Consider the following 12,892-nt stretch of genomic DNA (forward strand, 5'->3'; position numbering starts at 1 on the left):
ACGATTGGGTTATTGTGGTCGTTTAGAAGAGTAAGGTTAGCCACGTAGAAAGGATCATCAACTATCTGTTTTGATTAGTTTTAGTTCTTTCTTTAATTTTAATGTCTGTACAATCCGTAATGTTTAAGGATAGTTTTGATAAGCATCTTTTGAGTTCTATAGGCAATTTGGTCCAAATAGTCTGTAAAGAACTTTCGCACATTTAGTCATTGCTTGTCTTTTAAGTGTAGTGTGTGGGTTGCAAGTGCGTCGTTTGTCATGATGAGCCCAAGATAGCTCACACACCTGTGCAAGGAAGAGGATTGTCGGTTTCGCCGGACTCTTAAAATGTTACGTTTATATCTTTAAGTTATAGAACCTTTCGTACACACTGGCCATCTTCAGTTGTAGGCTTCAATGTGAACCTGAAAATGAAACAATAGTTTGTACTAAGTAAAATTTATCGTTCGACGTTTATCCTTTTTTTAGGCCTTAACAACAAAAACTCTTAATCATATTTTCGACCAAACTTCAAATCCCCCCCCCCCCCCCCATTTATAGATCTAAACTGACCGACAGAGAGTAGCTATTTTTCGTTATCTAGGTCAAGGTTACTTTTTTGAGTTTTATCTAGCAAGCTGGCTTAATTTAGGGAATTTTTAATAACCTTTAAGTTGCAAACTATTATCGGTCAGTGCAGATTGCAAAATGAGGTTAATGTGTGTACAATGTATTGACCATATCGGTCTGTACAATGGTTCGTCTATAATTAAAGACAGGTTTAAATCTCCCTCAGTCGTAGTACTATGGATTTCTTAGCCAGCAGTTGGGCTTGAGATGTTTGTTTGATTTATGTTTTTACCTTTACAGGCTTTGAACGATTATGTTTTTGGTCCTAAAAATTAGTAGCTTTGTAGTCAGTGACAGTATTTTAATATCGTGTTACGATTGTTTTCAGATTTTCAATAGGCGTATCAGTTGCTGTCTTTTCTTTAAAATAAATTCGTTTGGATGTAGATGATTTGAATTTCCATTATCTATGAAAATACTTCAGTGTTACCATTGTCCTTCCACGTTAGCCGTTTTGTCAGTCTCAGATCGTATTTCATGTAGGAAATATTCATTATTACTTAAGCACACACGAGATATGCTTCTATTTTTAGAGGTGTATACAATGATCAATGTTGCATTTTATTTTGTTGAGAATAGCCAATGCAGTAAATACATTTAGGTTTAGTCACAGAATTTTTGATGCAAGTTGTGAGGCCGAAGGTGATGATGAGATTTCACGTCAATTTTGACAGTTTTTGTTAGTTTACAAGCTTAGAAAGAGATGATGGCAGACCTTGGTTAGGTTGAGTATTAAACTCAAATCGAAGGGTCTGGCTTCCAGTCCTATTTAGTAACCACAGATTTTCTCCTCCTAGTAATTTCTTGTACCATTTTTTGAAGATGGACGTAATCGCCTGAAATTATTGAGCTCTATCGGTGGTTAGAAGTGCACTACAAAGAATTTAGTGACCTAAATTTACAGATTGAGGAGTACAGGCTCATGATTAGAATAGGATGCTGAAAAAATCTGTCATCATTTCCTTGAAATGACTATCTATCTGTCTTCTAATTAATCCTGGAAAAGTAGCTTATATTAAAAAATGTCAAAATTTTTATTTTTTTTAACTTAAAACTACAAAAAAAATTGATAGTAAAAAATCAATTACACTGGAGAATCTATAAGTAGTCAATAACTGGAATAATTACACAAAATTAATATTGTGCCTGGATTTCATGTGTCTTTCTAAATCTCTTCTTCGGACCAACATTTTGCCGCACAGATCGCATCTGTAAAGAAAAGGTATGTATTCCAAGAAAAGAGTACTTTCATTGCAACAAAAGTAGCTTACCAAATCAGCTACATTCAAATCAAATCAAATCTACGTTACCTGTAAGGGGTATCCCCATCAGCATGTAACCTTACATGTTTGTTTAAATTGCTTGGATCTCCAAATGGTCGAAGGCAATATTTACATTTAAGAGGTTTAAAGCCTGTATGAGTTCTGGAAATCATTATAGTTTGAATATAAGATATTGAAAAGCGTGTAATTTAAATAATGGCAATTCGTTTTTTGTATATTTAAACTCACCGAATATGAATCTTTAATCCATATTTTCTTGAGTATATTTTCCCGCAATACAAACAAAGATGTCCTTGCTTGGATTGTCCCATGTTGCTGACAAGTGTCTCTATTTCAGCTGCTTGTTGACTTAAATAAATTTCTCGACTTTGTTCAATGCGATTAATTAATGGCACCTGTTGGTATTCCATAATGGACGGTATATGTATATTATGTTCACTGCTATTTCCTCTACAAGGTGAATTTAAATATGGTTTGAAAGCTGAATGTCTTGGTGGTTCTGACGATGGTCTATTATCTTCAGAAGAAGGGTCTAATCTATCCGGTGAAGGACTAGAGTATGATGTAAAACCAGGTGATGGGGGTAGGACATTCTCTGGTTTTATTAATTCTTGGCTAACATTATTTTTTAATGATAGTTGTAAAATAAATTCGTGTGGATGTAGATGATTTGAATTTCCATTATCTATGAAAATACTTTCTTGTAATCTTTTCCAAAGGTTTGTTGGTTTTTCTTTTCCACAATCAAGCGCCAAATGAATTTTTAATGGATTCGGATATTCGAAAGTTTTACAGCATCTGTGACAGTTGTAACTTTTTTCTCCTAAAAAAAAAAAAAATAAGAACATTATTTTACTTATGATCAGTCTCAGAACTTGTGGGTTATGCTCAGGGGCGGCTTAACCTATAGTGCAGGGTGTGCCGCGGCGCTCCCTGAGACAGCTAAGAGCATCGTCTTGGACCATCATGGTACAACAATGATATGACAGAAGCGGCCAGCCAGCGCGGTGGCGGCAGTTATCAAACGCGAGCGCCCTATGGGCGGCTTCTTTTTCGAACATTTTGTTTCAACTCGAAATAAACCTTATTTCACGTATTTAAAGTTTAGAAGCGGCCAGACAGCGCGGCGCCGGTAGTGCGGCGGTGTCAAACGCGAGCGGCTCCTTTTTCGACCATTTTGTTCAACTTAAAATTAACTTTCTTGTTACGACGGCAAAGTTAATAGTTATAGCCGCGGGGGGGGGGGGGGGTCAGGCCTAGGGGGCGCCAGGGTTTCATTGCACACGGGCGCTACACGAGCTAGAGCCGCCCCTGTTTATGCTTAATCTCCCTCTTATGAGCTTGTCTACTCTGACTACTTGTTAGATACAGATTGCTCCTTTTCTATCCAGGTAACTATTTTTAGAAATCAAGAGAACCTTCTTCTAATTACACACTAATTTAGCAACTTGACCTGTTGCAATGAAGTTCATGAACAAAGCCTTTAGATCTCCTAAACTATGTAAACTAAAGCTACAAACTCCACATGAAAGTAGCTTTATTTAAACATTATGAGATTAATTAGTACCCATACCAAACGAATTTTTACCTCTATTTCTCTCGGATCTAAGTTGAATCCTTACATTGAGTCGATTGAGAAATTTGAATTCTATTTCTGCAGACAGTTTACATCAATTATAATGCAATAATTCATTTTTCATAGTTTTGGAGATTGATTCATTAATTCAGAAGGAAGAAAGAGAATTTGATCGTGATTTTATTTTGCCGAGCTTTCGAACTAGGGACTAGGTCATCTTCGGGGCTTATTGACACAATAATATTTTTACATTGTTATTCTAAAGTTGGTGTGTCTTCTGTCCTGTCAGCTTGTGAGTTCATAAGTCAACTGGAAGTGCGAGTTTTTTAAGTTTTCTCAAAAATGGCTCTTACGAGTTTGAAGGGTTTACGAACTTGCCATAATTATAGCTCCAACATGGTCCTACAACTTTTATTTGACACTTTCCTCAGGAAAATTCGAATAAAGGCACTTCTGAATGTTTGGGGTTTCATAGAAAGTGTCATTTCAGTGAATGTTTGGGGCTCATTACCAAATAATTAATAGGATTAAATATTCAACCCATATTCCAGTTTTAAAGGTATTTTTAAAATAGATTAGTATAATGAATGTGCATTTATAAATTAATCAGCATAAGTCCTAAAGTCATTAGATTTAGATTCGACTAGATACAGTCGCTAGGTCGAAAGCTTGAAAAAATATATATATATTTTTAAAAAAACCTAAAATATAGCAATCCTTGGATGATTCATCAGTAACAAAAATAGGGAATAGTACTCATTATTCTTGTAAAAATAAATAATATTTCTTCTAAAATGCTAAGATTACCCGATCATCTTTGATTCTGATAATCTATTTGTTCCTTTTGCCCTTATTTATTTTATCTTTGTAGTTCAATTACAATTATTTAATTTAATATCTATTACAATAATATCATGAATATGTTAATAAAGTTTCTTTCAAATTCACATGAACTGTGCCGATTATTTGCATTAATAGCTTAATTTTATACGTACCTTTAATATTGATAGGATTCAAAAAAGGTATATCCATAGCAGCAAGAATTTCTTGTGAAAACCATAACACTAACTGTTCCCCCTTAGCGACTGGTTTCGTTATTTGTAATATTAAACAGTTTTCTTTGGTACCTTTGTCTAAAATAGTATTGCAACTGTGTATATCATCGGAAAGTCTCATACTTTGCACAAGGCATGCTTCTCTGTCAGCTATAATCCGCCCATTAGCATTCAATTTCACGTTTATCTAAGAATAAAACAAGAACATTTAAAACTGTGAGGTTACCAATTAGTTAAATTAATGGACTATTTATTATTGTTTTGTTTACCTAGTATGTCTTATAGTTAAACAAAGAAATTGTTGATTTTTTGACTGGTATTAAAGTCCAACTCGCAAATAGTCGTGGACAAGAACGGAAGATCTTACTTACAATTACTATTTTTCTACTGAATAAAAATGAGATTAAAAGGTGGGATTCGCACTGTGGATCTCCTACTTACAACTCTCTCAAAACCACCAAGACCAATCACCAGCTCTTCTGCTAAATTTTTTTATTACCTCTTTTATACAAAATTTACTGATATAAGTAAATATATTTTGCCATTAGTCTCAGATTTTAGACGTCGTGAAATTTGTAAATACTTCAATGCTTGTTTATTTATTTTGAATTTTTTTGAAACTTTAAAGCCAGCTTCTCAAAAGATTGTAACTTTTCTATGGATTTATTACACAAAGTATGAGTTTCTTTTATTTTTAAAAAATTTATGCACATATTTTCACGCACTAATGAAGCTATTTTTCGTTTTCTTGGAATTCTTAATAAACAGAGGTTTTGTAGCTGTGCTTCGAGATTCTTCCATCATTACCATTTATTTATTTATATTAACAAGGAGAATACACTATGACAAAAAATAAATCTATTGAGCCCTACACTCATGAAACTGCTCATCCCTGAAGCACTTCTGGTTGATGAAACCTTTTACTCTGGTTCTCTAGGAAAGTTGTAGGAAGAGAGGTGGTAGCCGGGTGTCAGGGATCATCACTATTTATGCTAACATCCGTTTTCCTTCCAATGCCTTTCAAAATATTCTGAAGAAGAATCCCCCAAATTAAAAGCAAATGGAAGGATGCTAATACAAATCGAGTTTTAACCTCCAAGGAACCTATAAGAAGAACAGTTGACGTCAACACAACCCATGGAGGATAATACATCTTTCTGACTCAAGGTAGAAAGGAATTAAACAATGCCATTCCTTGGATATGAATATATATTATTGTTCTTTGATAAATTACTTATTTTAAGAAATCATTGCAAACCTTACTCCAAGAAATGGCACACCAGAATGACGTACACACCGTTTATTGAATTCTGCTTTGTAGTTTCTTCCTCTTCTTGGTAATGTTTCCTCATCGTCTAGGAAGTATAAACTCTTCTAAAATTCCTTTTTATTTTTTATATACATACGGATCCTGTACTTTGGGTTTAATTACAGTTACGGACACCAAATGTTCTGATTAATTTAATTTTACTTATCAACTTTGGGGTAGAAAAAGTAGCTCAAGAAGCTTGTTGCAAGGGTATTGAATAAATAGTTCAAAAATCTCACTTTATCTTACCTTGATATCTGGAAGTAATTGTGATGCTAGGAGACTAATTGGTAAATCATAAGACAGCGACCCCAGAGGAAGATCATCGCCGGCTACAACGTGCGATTCTGTAGTAGTCATCTCTTCTGGACACCAACTACGTCAACACACGAATAAAGTGTACATCCCTATTGACAACTCATTATATATTAGTTTGTACTACTCTAAGGGGTTGGCTGTTGTATTACAAGAAGGGTGGGGGTGTACATATTGTGGTGGACACAAATCACCCTCTACAGTATCTCTTACTTGTAACCCCCTAAACTTGCCAACCATTCTGTATAATAGTTTTTAATAAAATAAGCTCCACCCCACTGACTAATCCTACAGGCAGCACCTGACATAGCCATTTCTATACAAGTTTTCATATCCAAAAATTTTCTAATGATAAATTTTGCGTAATCTTAGGTTTGAAAATATTTCTGGACAATTTGTTTACTGTTATTGATGGAAAAGTACCTGCAATTAAGGAAAGAAACTTTAGAACAGCATTGTTTTTTTGTCCAGTTCAAGATTTTTAATAGACCCAACTGAAGTGGCCAAAGAGAAATGATTTTGGGTGCTAATTACCGGCGCAGTCGATGTGCAATCAAATATTATTATTTAATTAAGGGGCGGGTGTTGGTCTAGTGGGAGGTCCCCAGTTCGAATTTCGCGCATGACTGACTACTTTTTATTTGTCATAAAAAAATTGTTTATAGTAAAGTATGAGCTTTCGCCTCCGTCCACGACTCCTAACTGGTAGTGGGACGTTAAGCCCCGCCTGAAAAAAAGGCGATTACTTTGCTACATACTTTTTTTTAAATTTAATTACCTGTTATGCTAGTAAAAATAGTGCCTGATTTTCAGCGGCTTTTACGCCAATCTTCCAAACGCAAGAGTCCAGGACGGCTGTGAAAGCATGCCCTTTACTATTATTATTTGACCAATAAGTATAAAATTAGTTGTCCACAGCTCTCCAACAGAGTACCTGCCATTTACAAATGCGCATAGTATCTTTAAATAACCTCCGTTTTAATAGAAACACTACTAATTAGAGCACACTCCCATCACTAAATCTTATTTCAGTGTTTTTAAAAAATATACATTATCTTGCCAGCATCAGGCCGCAACAAATGTACAGTGACCTCATGTTGCTTAAAGCCGATCGTATTCATATACTCCTACGCAAGTAATCGCCAAAATATGCGATGCTTATCTACTCATTTCACGCTTTCGAATCCGTCTAAGAAGTGTAAACTGATCTAAAAGTTCTAATTATTAATTTGTATCTTGTGATCTACGGATCATCTACTTTAGGTTACAAGGAATGCAGATTTTTCAACTACAGCTATCGACAGCAAATATTCTCAGAAATATAATAGTAATTTCGGTTATTAACTTTGAAATGGTATTGTAAGAAGCTTTCTAAGGTTATTGACTGAATAGTTACAAAGCGTACATTAAATCCCGCTGTATCTTACCTTGATATCTGGTAGTAACTGTGATGCTAGGAGACTGGTTGGTAAATCATAAGCAGCTTAAGCTTTCGCCTTACTTTAGGACAATGTTTCCTTGGGCAAGCAGCTCGCAATGACAATCGCTTGATAGAACATTGGTAAACTATTCATTCCTCTATCTCATTGGTTTTAATTACTTCTTTGCTCAGCTATTTGTTGGAAGAAGTGCAAGATGAATGCTCATTTTGAAATTAAATTATTTATCTTGATTACTTACTTATAATTCGTTGTTTTCATTCTAGTAGGCTGTTGTTAATTCTTTAAATTCCTTAGCAGTCAACATCGTTACCAACATCTAGTCATCTTTAGTGGACTTTAAATTTAGTTGAATCCAATCTTTTCGCTCTATAATTTTTAAATCATCGATTAAATGATCAGATGAGTAATTATCGGCCATTGTTTAATTCTAAATTAACTGTTCCACAATAATTTCTTTTGGGAATTTTTTAAGTTTGGTCAAATTTTTAGTCATAAAGGATGAGAGTTACTTAATCTGCTTTAGAGCTTTTAGAGCTTTCTTTAGTCACTCTTCTAGAATAAATTTTTCGAATAAATGTGATAGAATAGTATGCTTTTTATTTTATTCATCGCAGCAAGCATGTTTATTTAATCGCTGACCGGTTTTTGACTTTTATTAATCAACAGAGTTTGGTGCAGATATTTCGACTTCAATTATGTTTCCATCTCGCTCTACACTTGATCATAATGACTATTTGAATTAGTGATAAATCAGCACCGTGCAACTTTTAATATTAAGTTATTCATTCATGTAACAACAAAAATAGCAACTTTTAAAAATAATTTTATCAGATTTTTTTTTTGCTAAAACCTAGTTACAGAAATAAGTATTATATTCCTGACAGAATTCAAGTGTATCATATAAAAGTTTTGGGCTTTGCAATCCTACTTGTAATTTGTTATCCTAGAATTATATTTGCTAATTGGGCCGCTTATCGAGGTTTAAACTAGCCTTTTGAAGGCCAGGCCATAAGATTTGTGTTACTTATTAATTGTATCCTAAATTTAAATGTTCTGCTCCAATAATTCTATGGTTGAACCGATAAGAGAACCTTGTGAGAAATGTGGTTTGATAAGGAGAGCAGTGTCTTCGTCAGGAATTGTCTTGATATGTTAGAATTTAATTTTTACGCTCATACTTGATTTCGTTCTTCAAAATGTTATATTTATAGCTTGTATTTTAAATGGAAGCTACTTTAGTTTCGCTTTGTTTTAATAGCTTTCATTAATGTCAAATTCTGACAATTAAAAACAGAATCAATTTGGTAATTTATACTGTTTATTAGATCTTTTTTTTAAAAAAACTGTTATTATTAATTTATTACAAATATTAATAAACTATTATTAGCAAAATATTGCAGACGGGTGGAAGAATGTCAACTCGTGCGCATACAAGTTGAACCTGCCAGAGATTGTGGGGACGAGAACAGCTGACGCTGGCCCTCGCACTGGCACTAATCTCCGTAACCACGGGCTTTACAGTATACAAGTGCTGCATGTGCAAGAATTAAGCTTATGCTTTTGATATTTAATTTGAATGTGCTATTATTCAAACTCCTATCTCAAGCATCGGGCCAGGTGATATCAGTTTGGCCATATCGATAAAGCCAGATAATCAAGAACTATTGTTTAGTAAGCACTGGTTTGTTGAGTTTCTTATAAATTCAATTTACTTCAATTCATACAGATTTATGTACTATAATTTTCTAGTCTTATCTAATAATTCAAGCGTAATTTCGTAATCTATCAACCTGAAACATTCCAATTGATTGATTAGTGAATTAAATGCGGAAGTAAGAGAAAAATGCTGATGTTTCGAGAATTAATGATAATTTTGTAGTCTTTTAAATTATTCTTGCTATAAAATTTCCTTAAATGATTTCAGAATCAGGTACTATTAGCGGAATATCTGCTCCAGAATCAATCTGAAGGATTTATTTGGATTTTGGTTTTAAAAGTATTATTATTATTGTTGCAAGAGCCGCAAAACTCGAAGGACCCTGGCTTCCAGAGTATACAAGCCCCTCAAAAATAAATTAAAATAAAAAAAACTAAAAAAAAAACTCAAGGTTCCCAGATCTGTCTACCGGTTTTTATCTGACCTTTAATTGACCGAGATCCTCCTTAACGTATGACTAGCATACCAAGTATCCTATACCAGACTTTCTGGTTTAGAATGGCACTGTGCCAAATAATGATATACCTTCTTTTGCATTCTATCGTCACACCATGTACAGTTAGAGTTGACCACCTTTCTGATGATGTTAGATGCCCAGCCACAGTAGCATGTCCAGTCATCACCCCCATCTGAATTCTTAAATGCTTCTTCCCCAGTTCCAGCAAGTACTTTGAAGTGTCCTGATGAATTCTTTCTACAAAATGTTTGGCCTGTAAACAGCCTTTCACTTACTTTCAGTTTCTCCAACGCTCACAGCCTCCATTTTCTATTAATACCGTCTCTATATTGTTAGGGTAGGTTTGGGTCTACAGAACGATGTATACGACTTCTTCATCGTAACTTCAACAGTTTTTACAATAGTCTTAATCTCTGAAGATTCAAGTATCCAGAAAAATCCAAGCCATACCTACTAATCTTAGTAATTTTACTAATCTACCTACTAATCAGAATCATCTGATTCTCCAACTTGGTTTGAATCCCAGCTGGCTTTAGTTTAAAGCTGCCTGACTTACAGAGAAGTTTCCTTTCTTGCTTATATCATTTTGGATCCCTTTTGGGCCTCCATTTAACTCCGCCAGGAATACGGTAACTAATCGTCTCAATACTGCATTTCTTCTCGCACTTTCGTGGATATAGAGACCTACCTTTGATAAGGCATGAACATCTGTTTGGAATCATCTATGAAACGTAGAATCTCATTCTACTATTTAAATGCTTATAATTATTTCTTTTCTTAAAGGAAATAAGGTGGAGCCATAAATCAAGCCAATGCTTAGTAAATAGTTATCAGCTAAAGAATATTTGAATATGTATGAGTACGTTTACTTCAGATGCTCCAACTAACTACATTGTGGAAGAATTTAATGTAATGGTACCTCTCCTGATCTAAATTTTTGAGAATGTTTACAAACTCACTTCATAGATGATAGGGAATCATATCAATAGAATTGGATTATTTTATAAGTTAAGTAATACTTATTGATTTCAAAAGATGTGATGTCCCCTGGTGTTACAACTATGCACTTGTTTCTGTCGGGCGCTGAACCATATGTCAGCGCTCAGCAGGGAAGTTTGCCGGTCACGTGGCCACTGACTGCGGCTTTCTTCTTTGTTGACGTTCACTCCATACAAATGTACATTCGCTACTCAAGATAATTGTGTTTTATTCTCTAAAGAGATTACATAAACATGTTTTACGATTAACAAGTTGACTTCCATGTTTATTTCAGAAACTGTAACATTTATTTTTGGGTCTACTGATCGTATATTATACGTTACTAATGATTTAGGTTGGTTTTAATTGCTACTGTAAATCAGGGCCGCTCTCAAAAACTACTAGAAACCTTATAATAATTCTAAATATTTTATTTAAGTAATAAATAATTTATGTGTGCTTTCTATGAAACTATTTTACCAGTATAATAAATATATTCATCTACATTTTGATTTTATTTAAATATTTATGTAAGTAGTGATTATGCATATAAAATTTATTTATTTTGTTTATAATCTAATAGGCACAGGAAATAACAAAGGGAAAGAAAATGTAATAATGAAGGCACACCAACAGGCCTCTGTCATCCCGGAAATATATCGCCTGGAACAGAAATAAAAGTTGTATTTAAAAAACAAATTTTTATAAATACTTAACTAAAATAAGATATTGTAGAACAATTTCTGGATTGTAGATTAAAAAAACTGATCAATTCTCTTCTAAAAGTGAAAACTCATCAATCGACACTGAATACGTATGATACTTTCGAGAAAACAGAATTTTGTTCAGATTATAAGATTAGTTTACAAAAGATTTAAATTTGCTTTATATTTAGAAAGAAAATCGTTTAAATATGCTCCTAGAAAGAAAAAAAAAAATCCCAGATAAGGTAGTTTGATTTGAACTTCGGATTCCCGCTGGGAATCGATTGCACTCACTACTACTGTGCAAATCGCTTTCCTTTTATAGTTATTGTTCTATCTGCAACAAAATGATTTTATTCTATTAAACTGTTCAATGAGGACTTGTATAAGTAGGAATAGCAGCTGGAATCAAATGACCAGAGACTCATTACGGCTTCATGGATCCGATAACATGGCAGAAAAAATTTTGACAAGAAAAACATACACAGCGCCGCTTATTTTTTTGTTATTTATATTAATTTAATGAAAAGAAAACGAGTTTTAATTAAATTTAACTTTTTTAAATTCATTTTACATAAAACTTAACATTCATGTCTTTTTTGTAAAGTAAAAAAATTTTTTCCTTCTGCTTACTTCGTAATTCCTCCTCAATAACAGGTGCTTGAGAGAAAAGAAAACGGTATCCAACACTGTAATTTTCTTCAAGGCTGACAAGGAAGCGTATTGGGCCTTGTTCTGTACACTTTTCTACTCTCATAACTTATTACTCTGACAAAAATCTTTACTTTACATGATAAGCAATACAACATTACATCAAAGATTAACTTACAGACACCTCTAAGTTATTCATTAATGGCCAAAAAAATCGATGATAAAAATTAATATTTAAAGTCTTCACTTATGACATTCACCCAACGGAAACGCAGATGTGTCGGGCTTGTGTCCTGGTCTACTTCAGCCAAGCATCACTCTCAGGTTGAACGATATCTCAGACCTTCATCCAGAGCATTAACTAAACTGAAACTCTCTCAGTAGGCTTGAATGAAAGTGCTTTGAAAGGGCGAAAAACACAAAGTCATTCAGTTTGGCATGATATTGATATACAGGACAATGATTCAGCTTGTATAGCTGAAAATTGGGTACATTCCAATCTGGGACCAAAAATAAAGGTTTCAATCAAAGTTACAGGGAAATATTACTCATGCAAACCATTCTACGTTTCAAACCCTACTTTACATATTGGCCTAAAGTACCATTCGTGACCTATATAAAATCAAAGCTAGTTCAAAAATAAACTAGGTGCCACACACAGCGACAACCTTAAAGACGATTATATCAGGCCATGTCAGAAGTGACATCACTGGATGGCTTTTCCATTCCAGACGATCAAGACAGCAGACTCAGTGCTCCATGGTGCAATTATAAGTGCAATTATTTAAATTTTGCA

At 33.9% G+C, this 12,892-nt stretch overlaps 3 protein-coding genes across 8 annotated transcripts in view; 1 reads left to right on the forward strand and 2 right to left on the reverse strand.

The window, feature by feature from the left end:
- Window positions 1-12,892, forward strand: part of LOC141458068 (U3 small nucleolar ribonucleoprotein protein IMP4) — a 91,438-nt gene that overhangs the window by 14,148 nt on the left and 64,398 nt on the right. The gene's annotated exons all lie outside the window — the stretch shown is intronic.
- Window positions 1,620-6,207, reverse strand: Prdm13 (PR/SET domain 13). Of its 2 annotated transcripts, none has more exons than XM_074135377.1 (5): window positions 6,082-6,207; window positions 4,464-4,710; window positions 2,121-2,715; window positions 1,920-2,033; window positions 1,620-1,818 (listed from the first exon to the last, which is right to left on the reverse strand). In XM_074135377.1, exons 1-5 carry the CDS (start codon window positions 6,190-6,192, stop codon window positions 1,734-1,736), a joined length of 1,152 nt encoding a protein of 383 aa, XP_073991478.1. In that variant the 5' UTR covers window positions 6,193-6,207; the 3' UTR covers window positions 1,620-1,733. The 2 variants fall into 2 exon arrangements, with proteins under 2 accessions (XP_073991478.1, XP_073991485.1); XM_074135384.1 differs by lacking the exon at window positions 6,082-6,207 and adding an exon at window positions 4,793-4,950.
- The window catches only part of Rsph3 (Radial spoke head protein 3), an 81,072-nt gene continuing 79,423 nt past the window's right edge, over window positions 11,244-12,892 (reverse strand). For all 5 annotated transcript variants that reach the window (XM_074135434.1, XM_074135425.1, XM_074135420.1 and 2 more), the window contains one exon: window positions 11,244-11,404. The gene's annotated coding sequence lies outside the window, so the exon portion shown is untranslated. The remainder of the gene's footprint in view (window positions 11,405-12,892) is intronic.

Source organism: Rhodnius prolixus, unplaced genomic scaffold (genome assembly GCF_049639745.1).
Source record: "Rhodnius prolixus isolate KJV_2025 unplaced genomic scaffold, Rpr scaffold_1, whole genome shotgun sequence".
NCBI lineage: Eukaryota > Metazoa > Arthropoda > Insecta > Hemiptera > Reduviidae > Rhodnius > Rhodnius prolixus.